This window comes from Gracilinanus agilis, chromosome 2 (assembly GCF_016433145.1).
Source record: "Gracilinanus agilis isolate LMUSP501 chromosome 2, AgileGrace, whole genome shotgun sequence".
Lineage (NCBI taxonomy): Eukaryota > Metazoa > Chordata > Mammalia > Didelphimorphia > Didelphidae > Gracilinanus > Gracilinanus agilis.
Genome location: NC_058131.1, coordinates 98,123,694 through 98,142,093, shown reverse-complemented (window position 1 = coordinate 98,142,093; position 18,400 = coordinate 98,123,694). Strand labels below are relative to the sequence as shown.

The window sequence follows — 18,400 nt, the reverse complement described above, 5'->3', positions numbered from 1 at the left end:
TTTTTTTTGCTTCAGTTGTGAGTTGAATTTTGCCTGGTTTGAAGTCACATCAAGTGCTAAAATTCTACAGAATGATTCTGGATGTAGTAACATTTCTGAATCTAAGGAATCTGAGCACCTCATTTTCTAAATTAAGGATAATTTAAATCAATTGTAATAATCTGCCCACACTAGTTAATTTTGTCCAGAACACTTGAGAAGTTGAACACTTTGAACACTTCAGAAGTAATCAATCAGTGGCAACTAGGTTACTCAGTGGTTAGAGAGACAGACATAGAGACAGGAGGTCCTGGGTTCAAATGTGACCTCAGATACTTCCTACATGTGTGATCCTAGGAAAATTTCTTAATTGTACTTGCCTTGCTCTTACCAAACTTCTGCCTAGAACTGATACATAGCATCAATTCTAAAGAAAAGTGATAAGTATTATTAACAAGGCAAGGACTTAGGACACCTCCAAGAGACTCATGGAGGAAAAACAATAAAAGGAAGAGGTAGAGTGTGAATGCAAACTGAAACATCCCATTCATTATTTTATTTCCTCCCTTAATTTCTTTCTAGTTTAAGCAATATGTGGCTTGTTTCACAACATGATGATTATGGAAATATGTATTATTTGATAATATGTGTATAACCTATATCAGTGATGGTGAACCTTTTAGAGATGGAGTGCCAGGCTCCACCCTCACCCCACCCCCAAAGTCCCAGTGCCATGCTCCTCTCCACAACCACATTTTGGTTATACCTCACCTACCCTTACCCCACACAGGGAAGGGAGAAAGCTCCCCCATTAGGCTGCTGAGAGGAGGGGTTGGTGAAGTGAGGAGTGTCCTCAGCAAGTTCAGAGAGGGCTCCCCCAACTGCTTCATTCCCTTCCAGTTCTGCCAACTATGAGTCACCCACCTTACCCCTAAGCTCTCCCATTGGGCTGCTAGGCACAGTGGAGAAGGGGAGGGGAGCCAGCTCTACCCAAGTCCCTCTGCCTTCCTAGTAATGAACTCTGGGTGTGGGGGTGTGGAGGGAGGGTGCATGAGTGCTCGCAATATTCTACATGCCATCTTTGGCACCCATACCATAGGTTTGCCATCACTGACCTATATCAAAGTATCTGTCTTCTTAGGAGATGGAAGAGATGAGGAGGAAACAAGGGTTGCAAAATATCAGAAAACAAATATTAAGGAATTATACTGATGTGTAATGTAGAAAAATTAAAATTTGTTATTAAAAACCATAAGGAAATAAAAGTTAAACAAAAGAAGAAATGAATCAATAAACATGTATTAAACACCTATTCTTCCACCATTGTGCTGAGTGCTCAAATATGTATCTGAGACAAGCTTGATGAAGCATATGAAAAATTTCAGAGAATAGGACAAGTGGTATCAATAAAACCAGAAATGGGTTTATCATACACTGTTTTGCTGATGTCACTTACACAAAGTCTATTCCACTGATCCTTCCTTCTATCTCTTAGCCAATACCATATTGTTTTGATGACTGCTGCTTTATAGTATACCTTAATATCTGGTACTGCTAAGCCATCTTCCTTCCCTTTTTTTTTCATTATTTCCCTTGATATTCTTGATCTTTTGTTCTTTGAAATGAACTTTGTTATAGTTTTTTCCTAATGCAATAAAAAAAAGGTTTTTGGTAGTTTGATAGGTATGGCACTTAATAAGTAAATTTATTTGGGTAGAATGGTCATTTTTATTATGTTAGCTCATCCTATCCATGAGCACTCAATGTTTTTCCAATTGTTTAGATCTAGTTTTACTTCTTTGGAAAGTGTTTTGTAGTTACGTTCATATAATTCCTGTGTTTGTTTTGGTAGATATATTCCTAAGTATTTTATATTGTCTAGGGTGATTTTAAATGGTGTTTCTCTTTCTACCTCTTGCTGCTGTGATGTGTTGGAAATATACAGAAATGCTGATAATTTATGTACATTTATCTTGTATCCTGCAACTTTGCTAAAGTTGTTGATTATTTCTACTAGCTTTTTAGTTGATTCTCTTGGATTTTTTAAGTAGACCATCATATCATCTGCAAAGATAAACCCAAAGAGCCCAACTTTTGGGACAAAAATCCACTATTTGACAAAAACTGCTGGGAAAATTGGAAAACAATATGGGAGAAATTAGGTTTAGATTAACATCTCACACCCTACATCAAGATAAATTCAGAATGGGTGAAAGACTTGAATATAAAGAAGGAAACTGTAAGTAAATTAGGTGAACACAAAATAGTATACTTGTCAGATCTCTGGGAAAGGAAAGGTTTTAAGACCAAGCAAGAGTTAGAGAAAATTACAAAATGTAAAATAAATAATTTTGATTATATTAAATTAAAAAGATTTTGTACAAATAAAAACAATGTAACCAAAATCAGAAGGGAAACAACAAACTGGAAAAAAATCTTTATAACAAAAAATTCTGACAGAGGTCTACTTACTCAAATATATAAGGAGCTAAACCAATTGTATAAAAAAATCAAGCCATTCCCCAATTGCTAAATGGGCAAGGGACATGAATAGGCAATTTTCAGATAAAGAAATCAAAAGTATCAATAAGCACATGAGAAAGTGTTCTAAATCTCTAATAATTAGAGAAATGCAAATCAAAACAACTCTGAGGTACCACCTTACACCTAGCAGATTGGCTAAAACGATAGCAGGGGAGAGTAATGAATGCTGGAGGGGATGTGGCCAAATTGGGACATTAATGCACTGCTGGTGGAGTTGTGAACTGATCCAACCATTCTGGATGGAATTTGGAACTATGCCTAAAGAGTGATAAAAGAATGCCTGCCCTTTGATCCAGCCATACCATTGCTGGGATTGTACCCCCAAAGAGATCATAGATAAACAGACTTGCAGAAAAACATTTATAGCTGCGCTCTTTGTGGTGGCAAAAAACTGGAAAATGAGGGTATGTCCTTCAATTGGGGAATGGCTGAGCAAATTGTGGTATATGCTGGTGATGGAATACTATTGTGCTCAAAGGAATAATAAACTGCAGGAATTCCATGTGAACTGAAAAAGAGCTCCAGGAATTGATGCAGAGTGAAAGGAGCAGAGCCAGAAGAACATTGTACACAGAGACTGATACACTGTGTTAAAATCGAAAGTAATGGACTTCTGTACCAGCAGCAATGCAATCATCCAGGACAATTCTGAGGGATTTATGGAAAAGAACGCTACCCACATTCAGAGGAAGAACTACAGGAGTGGAAACACAGAAGAAAAACAACTGCTTGAACACTTGGGTTGATGAGGACATGATTGAGGATGTTGACCCGAAAAGACCACACCAATGTGACTATCAATAATATGTAAATAAGTCTTGACTATGGGGTAAAGTAAAAACATGAATTATGTAACCATGGAAAATTTTTCTAAAAATAAAAAAGTATTTAAAAATGCAAATAAATAAATAAATGAAACCAGAAGTGGGCCAGTCTTAAGCCTTTCCAATAACCCAAAGTTGCTGATAGCCAAGAAAACTAGTGGACATGGAGCTCTGAATCTTATTTAGCAAACACCTTGTTACAAAAGTGACCCCATGGGCAAGGAGAACAAGTATGACTTGTAAATCCTATGAGGTCTCACTGGCCTCCAGATCTCTGGAACAATAGGACTTCATATGCATACAGTGTTTTACAGTTTACTTTCACATATATTATCTTATGTGGTCTCCATAGCAACCTCAAGGCTGAGTGGGGCAAATATTATCATGCATTCTGTCACTCAGTCTACAAGCACTATTAAGCACTGTAGCCCTCAGGAACCTAGAACCAAAGTCACCCTACAGTGAATTCAACCACACTTGGATTTTCATAAATATTTCTGGAATATTATGATGGTTCTTAATCTAATCTGTTTCAATCTTAGCTAAAAGGATCATGACTTGAGATTCAGACAGATATGAGCAGGTTGGGTGTGGGATATTTGAAAACAAGACATAGTCAGAGATGCTATATGAATGGAAGAGGCAGTAGTAAAAGTATGGGAACCTTAAATATGCAGTTGTTTTAGGAAGAAGATAAAGTCAAGAATGATATACCCTTGCCAACAGAAGCCCATATTTCTATTTTCCATTCCATTACTAATGTTAAGATCAGGGAACATCAATGCAAGTTAAATGAGAGAAGATCCAAAACAGCCATTTGAAATGGCTTTTAAAGAAAGCAGACTTGGAAATAACGATGAGGAATGGCCATGTGGGCAAAGTTTTTGAGGGACGGAAATAAAAATTCTGGGTAGCTAGGAATAGAGTGCCTAGCTTGGAGTCAGGAAAACTCTGAGTTCAAATGTGACCTCAGACACTTACTAGCTAAATAACCCTACACAAGTCCTTTAACCATATTTGCTTCAATTTCCTCATCAATAAAATGAGCTTGGGAAAAAAATATCAAATCACTCCAGTATCTTTGCTAATAAAACCCCAAATGGCGTCACCCAGATTCAGATATGATTGAAGATGACTGAACAACAAATAAAAATTCTAATAATATATGAACTGGTAATAAAGTATTTCATATCTTTATTTCTTTTAAATCTAATTTAACTCTGTGAAGTAGGTAACATGGGCATCATTACCCAGGTAGCATCATCTTGGTTATTATTAACTTTAGGGAGTCAAATTTCCCTTAATTTTACATTTTGAGGGGAAAATATGACCACATCTATTTAAAAATCTATTTGGAAGTATCTAACTGTTTGACATTATGGAAACAAAACCAGCTCCCAATTGAGCTCCCAAATAGGAAGCTGTTATCTGAAACAATGTACTACACAAATGTAAGATGGGAGATTTAAACCAGAAAGGGACTTTATAGGCTGTGTGGTCTGACTGCTTCACTTTATGGATGAGGAATTTAGGACCAGAGAAGATGTGCCTTGCCAAAGATCGCATAAGTCATTTTACAAATCTCATAAGCTTCTAAGTAGCAGAGGCAGAACTGGAATTCCCCAACCTCCGACATCAGATCCAGGACTCTTTACTTCACATTGCTCCTATACATCAGTAGGATCTGAATGATTAGCTGAATTTCACCCTGATTCAGCCAAAATTTGTATAGACATATCTGAAGGTCAGGCTTTTAGTCTACAGATTTCAAATTCAACCAGCCCAGCCTCAATAAGTATTGGATAGAGTAGAAATAGAAGTTAAGGAAAGGTTCCCTTTAAAATAACAAGCTCATTTTTTTTCTTTTCTCTTAACCACAATGAAACAAATCTGAGGCCAGGTCTGGGTTTGCTTTTCAGTCTCTCAAAAGTAGAGGAAGGGAAGTGAATAAGCATTTATTAAGCACTTACTCCCTGCCAGTCACTGTGCTAAGCTTTACAAATATCATCTTAATTGGTCCTTACAACAACCCTGGAAAAAAGGTGCTGCTGTTACCCTCATTCAACATCTGGGGAAATTGAGGCAAACAGAGTTTGTGACTTGCCCAGAGTCACACAGCTAGTATGTGTCTGAAGACATTTTTGAACTCAGGACTTCCTGGCTCCAGCTTAAGTGGTCTGTGCCATCTGGCTGCTCCAATTAAGTAACAGGACAGAATGTGTTACTGTGCACAGAATACCCCTTGACTTTGTAGTCAAAGAACTTAGCTTAAAAGGATGTAATTGCCTAAGTGACCTTACATAAGTTGTTTAACCTTTGGGCACCTGTTGCTTCATGTGAATTGGAACTAGATGCCCTCTAGGGGCTCTTCCTGTTTTAACTCTGTGATCCTATGAGCATTCCCCTCCAATACTGCATGTTTACTCAACAAATTCACAAATCTGTGTCAGACATTGGAGAATGGCATGTTAAGCACATTTCTATCTAAAAGTATGGAAATGTATAGAATTTTGGTCCATGGGTTGTGTCTACTTAGATGTGACAAAGATGTAAAGACTATGGCAGAGAGAGAAGAGAAAGTATAGTGTAGAGAGCCGATTTGGATATTCACCATTTTCCACCTTAGTGACAGAGCTTTTAGACTGAATGATGCAGATTTTTAGTTCAGTCCTTTCTTGCAGTCAGCTTGTATATCCACACCCTCAGATAGTTAACTATGGTGAGCCTGACCTAACAGTAGAAAGCCAAAGCTCTTAGAATTTAGGGAAAAGGCCAACATGTCTAGAAAAACATTTTTCCATGGATTTTTTAAACTCACATAAATTCTTAAAGAATGTAAAGTCCGTATGTGTCCAGGTCATTTACACTTGGGATATTATCAAAAGGTGGCTTTCCCAAGAAGAAAACTGGCTATTTGCCAAGTGGCTGAATGAGCTTTTTATAGGTTCTTTTAAACTCTCTCCTTTAAGCCAAACAAGGAAATTGCATTTGGCCAAGAGTGAATGGATTACCAGTTCATCACAGAATGAGAGCACTTTCAAAGAAATCCAGAAGTTTCCCAAAGCTCTGAAATAATAAGGATCTCTTCCTAGCCCAGGGAGCTAAGTGGCACAATGGATAGATTACCTGGACTGGTGTCAGAAAGACTCGTCTTCCTGAGTTCAAATCTGACCTCAGACACTTACTAGCTATGTGATCCTGGTCTTATCTATAAAATGAGCTGGAAAAGGAAATGGCAAACCAGTCCAGGAGCTTTGCCAAGAAAACCCCAAATGCTGTCAGAAAGCATCAGACACAAATGAAACAAACGAAGAACAACATCCTATCCCAGTTATCTTGGAAGGAAAACTAGGAAACCTGTGACACTGTGGGGAAAGATTCATTCTCAGAGCAATCTTGATGACTTGTGCTTCCTTAGCAAAAATATACTCTCTCTCTCTGCTCATCTATGAAATATGATGAAGAATTCCCAAGCAAAAGGAAGGTCTCATAGCCCAAATGATGTAATATTTCCCGAGCAATGTAGTTCCTTTTATATTCAAGGTGAGACATGGGGCCAATATAACTCAGATTAACCAGAATCCTCAATTAATCAATACTTCCTGACCTCAAGGAGTTTATAGGAGTTATATGCCTCAGAAAAGAAGGTACATTTATACTCAAAATCCTATCAAAGAATTTCAAGGCCTGAATATAGAATCAGGAAGAGACTTGTGTAGAAAGAGTCAGTCATTTAGAATTTATTGAATGCCTAATAGGTGCCAAGTACTCTGCTAGTTACTAGAGATACAAAGAAGATAAAAAAGAGTCCCTGCTATCAAAGAGCTCATAGTCCATTGGAGGAGACAACCTGTAAATGGTTATGTACAAACAAGCAATAAGCAGGGTAAATTAGAAATCATCAATAGAGAGAACACACTAGAATTAAGGGAAACAGGGAGAAACTTCCTGCTGAAGACAAGGTTTTAGTTCATAGTTTAAACAAAGCTAAGGCTTCTAAAAGAACTGGATTGGGGAGAGAGTGCTTTCCACCTGTGAAGGGTCCACTTGTACAAAAACAAGGGGTGTGAGAGTCAAATGCTGGGTACAGGAAACAGCCAACAGATCTTTTTGAATGGACCAGAAAGTATGTAAGGGAAAGGGAATTCTATGAATATGTGAAAAGGTAAGTGGGAACCAGATCTGTGAAGAGCTTTAGATGCCAGGCTATTTTTCATCCTATGGGCAATAGAGAGGCATTGAAAGGTTTTTAGTTTGGGGGGTGGTGATGAGGTCACATCTGTGTTTTATTATTATCAATTTGGCAGATGAGTGGAGGATGGATTGGAGGTAGGGAGATAAAGGAAGCAAAGAGATCTCAATACAAAAGTTTTCCAATTTTTTTAGGAAAGCAGCTGGTAAGAGATTGAAATAGGTAGTGCCTATGTGAGTTGAGGGAAGAGGGCAAAGCCGATTATGGAGACCAAAACATGTAGTAACTGTTAAGATATTATGTGGATTAGAGAGGGGAAAGAATCAAGGATGGAATCATCCAAGGTCATGAATTTAACTGACTAGAAGGATGATGGAGCAGGCTTGGGGAGGGGGGGGCATAGAGTGGACCTAGTTGGATCATTGGATTGAGATCCAGGTCTAGAGATAGGAGATCCCAAACTGGACTCAGACACTTCACAGATGTGTGACCCTGAGCAGTTCACTTAATCTCCATTTCCTAGCTCTTGCCACTCTTCTGCCTTAGAATCAATACATACTCTTGATTCTAAGATGGAACATAAGGATTTTATTTTTTAAAAAAATGAAAATGATGACAAAAAGAAGGATAGTACCTTTACAAAAAAGGGAGATTTGGAGAAGGGATGAGTTTTGGGGAGAGGGCATATGATAGCTTCTACTGATTTTGAGATTCCTATAACATATCCAGAAGATAATACCTGACAATCTAGCCACCTGACAGAGAGATGAGAACTGGGTAAATTATTAAGGGAGCCATCTCCTGAAAGATGATAGGTAGATCTGTATGAGCTAATGAAATTACCAAAGTACAAAGTGTAGAGAAAAAAGACAAGTATATTCAGCAGAACCTTGGGAGACCATACTTGGTAAGTAGAAGGATGATGATTCAACAAAGGAAACAAAAGGAATAGTTAGATGAGTGATAGATAGGAGATCCAGGAATAAGCAGTATGATAGAAACCAAGGGAAACCAGATTTTCTTATCTACCACTAGATCTCCTACATATATCTTAGCTTTCAGAGGGACAAGGCAATGACAACCAAAGAGGAATATCTGGAATTTAATCCAAAATGCAACTTGAAGGTTATGGAATAGATATGAAAATTTCAAATCAGTATCCCAAACTTACTTCCCTATTCATTAGCCTTTAGGAGGAGTAATGTTCAGAATGATGACATAAAGGACTTTTATGAAACTAATTACTGCATCCAAGAGAATCAGTTATGCTTAGGAGCCAATAAGCAATGCAGGAAATGGACTTGAACATTTACTAAAATTTTCCATCAAAGTTGAAACTGGAAAAGTCTTTGATTGGCCCTGATAATTTAACTAGAAACACTGCTGAATTTCTAGGGATATTCTAGAAAAGGAATGGGGAAAAGGATAGCCCACAACCACCAAATAGTGTCATTTTTCCCCTTATTAACCCTTACCTTACTTATAGTCTATACTGTGTATTGGCTTGATGGCAAAAGAGCAGTAGGAGCTAGACAAGGGAGGTTAAGTGACTTGCCCAAGACCAAACAGCTAGGAAGTGTCTAAGGTCAGGTTTGTAAGCAGGACATCCCATCTTGAGGCCTGGATCTCAATCCATTGAGCCACCTACTTGCTTCAAAATAGTGTCTTTTCAATTCAGAGTTAGTCACAAAGTATAGAAGTCTTACCTAGAGTTCCATCCAGAGAATCTCCTCAAAAGAGCCAGATATGGCTCGAGAGCCATACATTGCTGACCCCTGTTGTAAGGGTTAAAAATTAAAGGGTTGGACTAAATATATTAAAATGTGGTCACCAAAATTATTACTTAAGTAAGAATGACTTTATAGCAATTTATTTATAAAATAGAAAGAAAGAGTGACAGTAAGGAAAATGAGAGAGATTAGATAATTACTGCAGCCTGGTCCAAACAAAGCAGGGCTTCAGAGGCCCCAACAAAGGGGGCCCAGAAGTAAATTAAACAAGGGTTTTAGCCATGAGGCCTCCTCCAAGAGGAGCAGCCTATCTGGAGGATAGTATATCCAGAAAAGCCAGGAAAGAAGTCAGCCTTTTTCACTCACTCACATGGTAGTCCTAAAGGAAGATCAAAGAGCAGTCTGATGTCCCAAGCTGGAGCTCCTTCAAAGTCAAGTTGAAGGTGAAAGAGCTGGTCACAGGAAGTTCTTGCCACTTTAAAAGACCATTTCTTGGGGGGCAGCTGGGTAGCTCAGTGGATTGAGAGTCAGGCCTAGAAACGGGAGGTCCTGGGTTCAAATCTGGCCTCAGACACTTCCCAGCTGTGTGACCCTGGGCAAGTCATTTAACCCCCATTGCCTCCCTTATCACTCCTGGGGGCAGCTGGGTAGCTCAGTGGATTGAGAGCCAGGCCTAGAGACAAGAGGTCCTAGTTTCAAATCTGGCTTCAGACACTTCCCAGCTGTGTGACCCTGGGCAAGTCACTTGACCCCCATTGCCTACCCTTACCACTCTTCTGCCTTGGAGCCAATACACAGTATTGACTCCAAAATGGAAGGTAAGGGTTTTAAAAAAAAAAGACCATTCCTTTCATCACTTCTTGTGCCTTCCTTCCACTTTAGGTGGACCAATTGCAACTATAGCTTTGCTTAGGACTGCCCAGGGGGCACTCAGTCAATTCTGATTCACCATCCACTATAGCACATGTGGGTCACAGACCTCCCCATACTTAAAGATAAGTGGGGTGTATATGCTTCTGGTGATTAAATCTAAAAATGGACAGGGGAGAGTTAATCCCATTTTTACAATATCAAGTCCTCCATTTCCCCATGAACTGGGTTCAAATCCTATGTCTCATATTTGCCATCTGTGTGAATATATTCAAGTCACTTAATTTATCTGACCCTGTATTATTTTTCTTATTTTCTTATCTGTTAAATTACAACACATCCCTCACAAAGTTTGTTAAGAGATTTGCACGGGTAAAGCACTTTGCAAACTTTAAGTGTTAAATGAATATCAGTTATTGTTCTCTGAAGCCAACCAGAACAAGACTCATCTTTTTCTCACTGACAAACTTTCAAATACTTGAAGAATTTAGCAAACTTTTCCTTGGTGTTATCTTCTCCAGGCTAAATGTCCCCATTTTCTTCACCTTATTCTTATACAGTAGTATAATTTAGTATTGTGGCTCAGGACAGTGCTATCCATATATATTTTTATCTTAAGACCTTTCATCATCCTGGTTATCCTTTCTAAAACGTCTAACTCATTGATACTCATCTGATACTTTAATGAATCCCTGATCTAATTGATGGGAAAACTCCATACTTCAGTATAGATCAAAATGTGCACATATCTTATAGTTCTGTCCTATGGGATTTTTGCCTAAAAATTATTTCCCAGGATTCTACCTAACTTTATGGCCTTGACTACATAAATACTAACACAATATCGTGAGCCTTCATTCCCTTCTTTCTTATTATACATACATACCTTTTTAGGGCATATGTCTCTTTTTTACTTTGCTCTATTCATAAAAATCATCAATGATGACAGGTTGGTTATATCCAGTTTATGCCCATAATGAACTTCTCTAATTTCTTTTAAGTTAGCCACAATTTTGATTCCTTAGAGACTGTGTTCCTTGACTCCTAGCCACATAGCTTCCCTAAATGAATAATCATGCTAGGGGTGGTGGCACATGTCTGTCTCTAATCTCAGACACTAATGGAGAGGCTGAGGCTGACAGATGTATTGAGCCTGGGAGCTCTGAGCCACAGCTGGCTATGCAGATGACAGCACTGAGTTTGACATTGCCAGGTTGGGCTTTATAAGTGAGGATTCACCAACATGTCTGATGAGGAGAGTATGGTGGAAGTGTAAGACATGGAGCAGATCAACATTCCTGACCAAGATGGGGTGACTCAAACTTTAAAGAAAGAAGAGAATGTTTATGTTTTAAAAGATAAGTTTCTATCAAAAAGAAATATGTTTTATTTCATAATATGACAGGTAGAGAAATATGTATCAGATGATTATATATTTACAATCTATATAATACTACATGCCTTCTTGGGAAGGGGGGAGGTGGAAGGAAGGAGAAAAAAAATGAGACAGATTTTTGCATATAGCTAAAAGAAAAACTGGTGAATCTTGGATAAGTATATTTATTATAATTTATTACATATTGTAACAAATCATATATATTTTATTATTTTGTTATTACATATTGTATTATGTTATATATATATATATTTTTAAATGGTAACAAAAAAGAAAAAATTCAGGATACTTGAAGGCAAATTTCCCATTTGTAATGCAATCTACTCTCTCTCAGTTCTAGAGTATGTGTGCTGTCACACATATTCAAAAAAATGAATTTTCTGTCATATCTATAATCTAAATCCATAGGCATAATCATATGCTTACATGTTGGTTGGACATGTATGTGCATATACATGCTATATACATATTTGTGCCTGTCTATTCTATCTATAGCTATTTGTGTGTATGTACATATATGATATGTAAAGCTATATACATAAATACAGCAATATGTGTATTTATATAAATGTAAATGAACCTATGCATGCCTATCTACATTATCTCGATGTACTTGTACATGTAATGTATGTTTGTCTAGATAAATATAGGGGTATGTAGAGTCATGCATGTATATGAATTTATATAACCATATATAATATAGGTCTATCCACCATATATGTTTATACATGTACCCTACAATATATTCATATCTAGGTAAATATGGGCATGTATGGGAATATATAAATATATTATAATTCACAATCTATGTTATAAGATCTGATATATTATTGTTACATATGTCATATGTAATATATTATATTAATGTTAGAATTATAATAGGATAAGCTCTATATAGTCTAATATTAAATAATTAGTTATATGATACAATATGCAATGTATCATATAATCTATTAAAATTATAAATACAGATATATTTATATGAATAAAAATGTGTCCATGCAATTGCATATCACAATCTAGACAGTCTTCACTAATCTTTTGATTTTTCTTTATGGAATAGAGGAGTCAAACTCTTTTGAATGATTATAGATCTCATTTAAATGTCTGTACACTGTTCTGGGACCTGGGTACTATGCTATATATCAGCCAACATCAAGAAAACAAGGAGATTCTGGAGAAGCCTCCTCCTCTAGATATCTTATTTCATAGAGAAGATTCTAGATGTAAATTGACTTTAATGTTAGATTTCTAAAGTCCCATCTTCCTCTGAAGCCTTCTATTATCTCCATATTCTAAATTTACTCATACACTGAATCAATCCGCTGAGCCCTTCACTATTCTCTAATTGTTTTATTGATGTTTATTTTGTCTCCCTAACTTTGGGGAAGAGGGGAGTTTGCCAGGGCAATGTGGTACAATGTGATTTCATTCTCTTGAAGTTACTTTGCCTTTTGTACCTTTTGAGCTTCCTTGGTGGCATATTGTAGCATTTTCTGGAGCAGGTTCTGCAGAAAGAAAAAAAAAAAAACTATAGTCATAATGGAAGCCTTTTTATGTCCTTTGTCTACTTTCTGATAACTGTGATACTTCCTATTTTAACCCAAATGCCCTCTACTAGCAATTCCCTGCTGGCCCCTCTCATAGAAAAAAACCACCCCTATATCTCAAGCACTGAATAAAAAGCCTGGACTTAATATTATCTTGTACCAATATAGGCTCTACCTCCTGGATATTGGCTAAGTTAAGTAAAAGTTAAACCAGAAAGTGAAGCCATGAAAAATCTCAGGCTCCTTTTATCTTTTCTACTCTTTTCTTTTCTATTTTTTTTTGAATGAGCTCAGGACCAGCTGTGCAGGGTAGGGTTTCACAAAATTCATTCAGAGTCATGAGAGTCAAGGTCCCTATCTCTTTGTAAACTGGCCCAATGTTATCAAAAAGTGATAGACTTTCTCCTTTTTTTCTCCTTTCATTTCTTTCTCAACTAATTAAAATACACAAACATTCCAAAGACAGATCTACTAGGAGAGGTAACACAATACTTTGCTTGTCCACCAAACACAGTCCTATAGCCTCTGAAAATGAAGGAAGTTGACCAGGATATCAGAAATGTGACCTAGTCCAGACAACAGGAGTCATCAAAAAAGTCATCTTGGTGAGCAACTACCTCTTCTCAGCTCCCCACCAGCAACCCGGCAACACAGATCAATTCCTTGGGCATCGATTTGCAGTTTTGCAGCTCTCCTTTTCTCTAGCCCTCCTGGAATGGAAATAGGCTTCAAAGAAAACCCGTTGAGGGTAGAACTAAGTGGCTCAGTGATGGGAGGTCCTGGGTTCAAATATGGCCTCAGACCCTTCCCAGCTATGTGACCCTGAGCAAGTCGCTTAACCCCATTGTCTAGCCCTTACCTCTCTTATGCCTTGGAATCAACACACAGTATTGATTCTAAGAAGTATGGAAAGGAAATTAATAATTTTTAAAAAATCCATTGAATAAATCTCATTTGAATATATAAGTATTATATTAAAGCTCTGTCTTTTTCCATTTCTAGTATGGACACTGATTAACCCAGAAGCATTCATTAACAAAGGCAATAAATGTTGGATCTAAAATAGATGGAGGAACTTAATTCTTCTGTTCATTTTGAGGAAAAGTTCTATGATTGGTACTGGAAGTATATAATTCACCAACCTAGTCTTTTCTTATCTCAATGGCACCTAGTTACGTTATGCAGAGGCAGAGTGGTTTAATGGACAGAATCATGGACTTGAAGTAAAGAGACTTGGATTTGAATTCTCAAACAATTATTAGCTGGATAATAATGAGCAAATTACTTAATACCTCTTAATACCTGTTTCCTTATTTGCAAAAGAGATTTGGACTTGACATCTAAAGTCCCTTCCAGCTACAAATCTATGATTTTTATTATAGGTGACGTGATTCTGCTTAATTACAAACAACTTAATAAAAAACAAGAAGGCTCCATTCATTCCAATCAGGTTCATTTGAACAATGAAAGATTGTATAGTTTACTATTATTCTGTGGAAGTATTTTTTAACTACATCAGACACCAAAATGTACAGAGAATATTGCTGTTCTTATCTTGTAGAGAGAGGGTTTAAAACAAAAAGAAAGCAGAATCCTGGTTGTCCAGTGAAGTCAAAGAACCAAAATATAGTTTTCCCTACAGAAAAGTCAAGTACTCCCAATGTAGGGATTCCCCAAACCTCATACTCAATAACTACTCTGCTGTGTTGCTCTCAGATTAGAGAATCATCAAGTTAATCCTGGAAGATACCTTTGAGATCATCAAAAAGAGTTTGCGGATCTTAACCAAACTTTAAGGTCCAGCTGAAATTCTAGCTAGTCTTTTTCCTCTTAATTTCCTTTTTTGTTATGATCTTAATCATTCACAAGAACAAACACTTTATCTTACAAAAATAAAGTGGTTCATGTAAGAAATTTGATCTGTTATATATGCTTGGTTTAAATATGCATTCAGATGCACATTTAAACCTTAGATGTATGCATATAAATGTACATTTAAGAAACTTTAAGAGTAGTAATAAAACTATCCTATTTGTGTCTCCTGCTATACTTTTTTGTTTCCTTCTGTCAATTAAAAAAAAAAAACAACAACTTATTGATGGGGGCATCTAGATACCTCAGTAGATTGAGAGCTAGGCTTAAAGAAAGAAAGTCCTCAGTTCAAATGTGGCCTCAGACACTTCCTAGCTGTAGCTGAGTGACCCTGGACAAGTTACTTAACCCCATTTCCTATCCCTTACTGTTCTTGCTTTTGAATCAATAGTCAGTATTTATTCTAAGAGGTAAGGATTAAAAAAACTTTACTGATGCTTCTTTTGAGCATATCTATCACAAATTTAACCACTTACATTTCTCATCATTAGAAGCTTCCCTCTGTTACAAAAATGTAGAGATAAGCAAAAGAAATCAGCCTATTGGCCTTGTGTAAGAATATACATTTTATACTGAATATCTAGTCTACTACGTCTCCATCAATAAGTAAAAGTAATTTTCATCATTTGTCTTTCAAAGATTCTATCATTTATTTCTTTTATTAGAATTTTAAGGTCTTTAGAAATTATTTTCCTTCATATTATTGTCCTTGTCATCATGCAAATTGTTCTTCTGGTACTGCTTATTTCACAAAGTGTCCATTCATACAAGTTTTTTCCAGGTTCTCTTAATGTCACATTCTTCATTTTTATGATGCAACAATAGTCTGACATATGTATATGCAATAATTTAGACATCCATTCATCGATTATTGAGCAGCAAGTTGGTGTCCAGGTCTTTGTAACTATTAAAAAAATACTCTGCTATAAATATTCTTGTATATATTGATCCCTTCTCTCTGACCTTGATCTCCTCAGGAAATAGACAGGTCTAATAGTAATATCATTGGATCAAAGAGTATTTATAGTTTAGTAACATTTTAGTTATAATACCAGGTTGTGTTTGTTCCTCTTCTGTTATCTTATGAAGTCTTCTCACACAACCTCAGCCTCCAAAGACCTCTCTTTCCTTTAATTCCCGACAGCATGTATGTGTTTGGAGTCCAGGAGGAAGGCAGAGAATAGCAACAGAAAGAAGACACTATGTTCAAATTCTTCTGAGAACACTGTAGTCCATTCTGCACAGAAACACCATCATGCTCACACCTATATATTTGTGGTTTCATTTTAATCAGCAGCGCTCACAAGGATACACATTATAAAGCTATTAAATCCTGGCAAGGGTGGCACATAGCTGCTGCCTTTAAAAATTCCTCTCTCCAGTTCATGGTTTGCCGTGTTCCCCATGGACCATATATCTAGAGCCTGTATAACCCTGTGATGACTCAACCCACAACACATCCAGGGGAAGGACACAACAGGGACCCATTCAGTCCTTGTGTCTTTATACTTCAGATGCTTCTAGGTTGCTTTCACCATTCTTTCACTCAAGATCTCTGCTTTAGGATTTGAAACACCAGAGTGGTTTAAGGAGTCAAAACAGGGCAGATCCAGTCGGTGACTGGCCTCATGGGTTATCACATACATCTTGCTAGGAGCTGTGTCCTCACAAGCGTAGGGGACAGCAGAAGCCCAGCACAGAATGCTACTAAAGGACCTTTGTAAAATGAGACATTTTATAAAAAATCTAGAAATATACACACCCAAGTAGAAATATATATCTTGCTTAATAATATACAAACGAGGTGGTAGCATGCACGCATAGTGGGCCATGCCCGGAGTCAGGAGGATCTGAATTCATATCATATATGGCTGAAGACACTTACCAGCTATGTGACCTTAGCCCTGTCTCTTAACCTCTTTTCCCCTCAGTTTCCTCCTCTGTAAAATAGGGATAAAAATAACCACCACATCCCAGGGTTATTATCAAGATCAAATGAGATAATTTTAAGATGTTTAACACAGTGCTTGGCACATAGTAAGTGGTATATAAATGTTAGTTGTTGTGATAATGATGATTATTATTATCCAATACATGGGCACACCTCTTGTAATATGTAATTATGATCCTATACATGGGCACACATCTTGTAATATGGATAAAACTTATAGCCTAGCAAACCTGAAAGCACCATATGGATACTTTTATTATTAAAACTTAATGAATGATATTGTTAGTATCAATAATACCAAATATAATAATAGTCACTCCTTTAGGATCTTATTCAGCATTCTGATATAGTATGGCTTTAGCCACTCGCTCGGCATTTGTCATAGGCTGATCCTGCATTATTAGTTCCGTTGCTTTGTGTGAATGTCTTGTCTCCTCAGCTAGATGAAAAAAAAAAAAAAAGCCACCCTGAAGAAAGAGACTCTGTCTTTGCCTTTCCCTTTAACCCTCACAGTCTGTAATGTAAAATAGAGTCCATGCCAGGCACAGAGTCAATGACTAACCATGCTCTGTGCTATTTTTTTCTCTCCTTCTAGGAGGTTTGTCCTCACCAAACTTCAAGTCATTCCAAGAGGAGCATTCTCAGGATTCGGGGACCTGGAGAAAATGTATGTACCTGATTAAATTAGCAGACTGCTAAGGCAGGCAGCAGTTTGGCTGTTGTCTGGACTGAAGAAACATCTTGAGTGTAGGTCCCAGATCTGCAACCAGGCAGTCAGCCTGGCCTGCTCCCAGAGCAGGTTTTTCATCTAGTTAAAGATCTGTGAGAAATTGAAACAAGAGGAGATAATGCGGTGTTCCCAAACAGAGCTGTCACCACTACATCTGTATTGTTGTAAGAAATAGTGCTGGGATAAGGGGGTTTGGCCAGTACACACTGTCAGCAAAATAAACAAGCACTGGCCTCGTGCGAATGTAAGCAAAGATGAATTATTTCAAAATGATGTGCTACCTCTCCCCCTTGCCAATTCTCAGAGAGGGAAAAAGGAGTACCAATCTATCTCTTTAGTTCTTTTCCCAATCTTACTGGACTCAGTTCACAGGTTCATTGAACGTACCTAAAAAGGCACTGAGGGGGCAGCTAGGTGGCTCTGTGGATTGAGAGTTGGGCCTAGAGATGGGAGGTCCTAGGTTCAAATTTGGCCTCAGACACTTCCCAGCTTTGTGACCCTGAGCAAGTCACCTAACCCCCATTGCCTAGCCCTTACTGCTCTTCTGTCTTAGAACCAAAAGAGTCCAACACCCTAATTTTTTTTAAACCCTTGTACTTCGGTGTATTGTCTCATAGGTGGAAGATTGGTAAGGGTGGGCAATGGGGGTCAAGTGACTTGCCCAGGGTCATACAGCTGGGAAGTGGCTGAGGCCGGGTTTGAACCTAGGACCTCCTGTCTCTAGGCCTGACTCTCACTCCACTGAGCTACCCAGCTGCCCCC

General features: G+C 37.5%; 1 protein-coding gene across 1 annotated transcript in view; it reads left to right on the top strand.

Annotated features, from left to right (window-relative positions):
* Nucleotides 1-18,400, top strand: part of FSHR (follicle stimulating hormone receptor) — a 291,199-nt gene that overhangs the window by 62,368 nt on the left and 210,431 nt on the right. Inside the window, exon 2 of the mRNA XM_044659472.1 lies at nt 17,504-17,575. Within this exon, the coding sequence (XP_044515407.1) occupies nt 17,504-17,575 (72 nt within the window). The remainder of the gene's footprint in view (nt 1-17,503; nt 17,576-18,400) is intronic.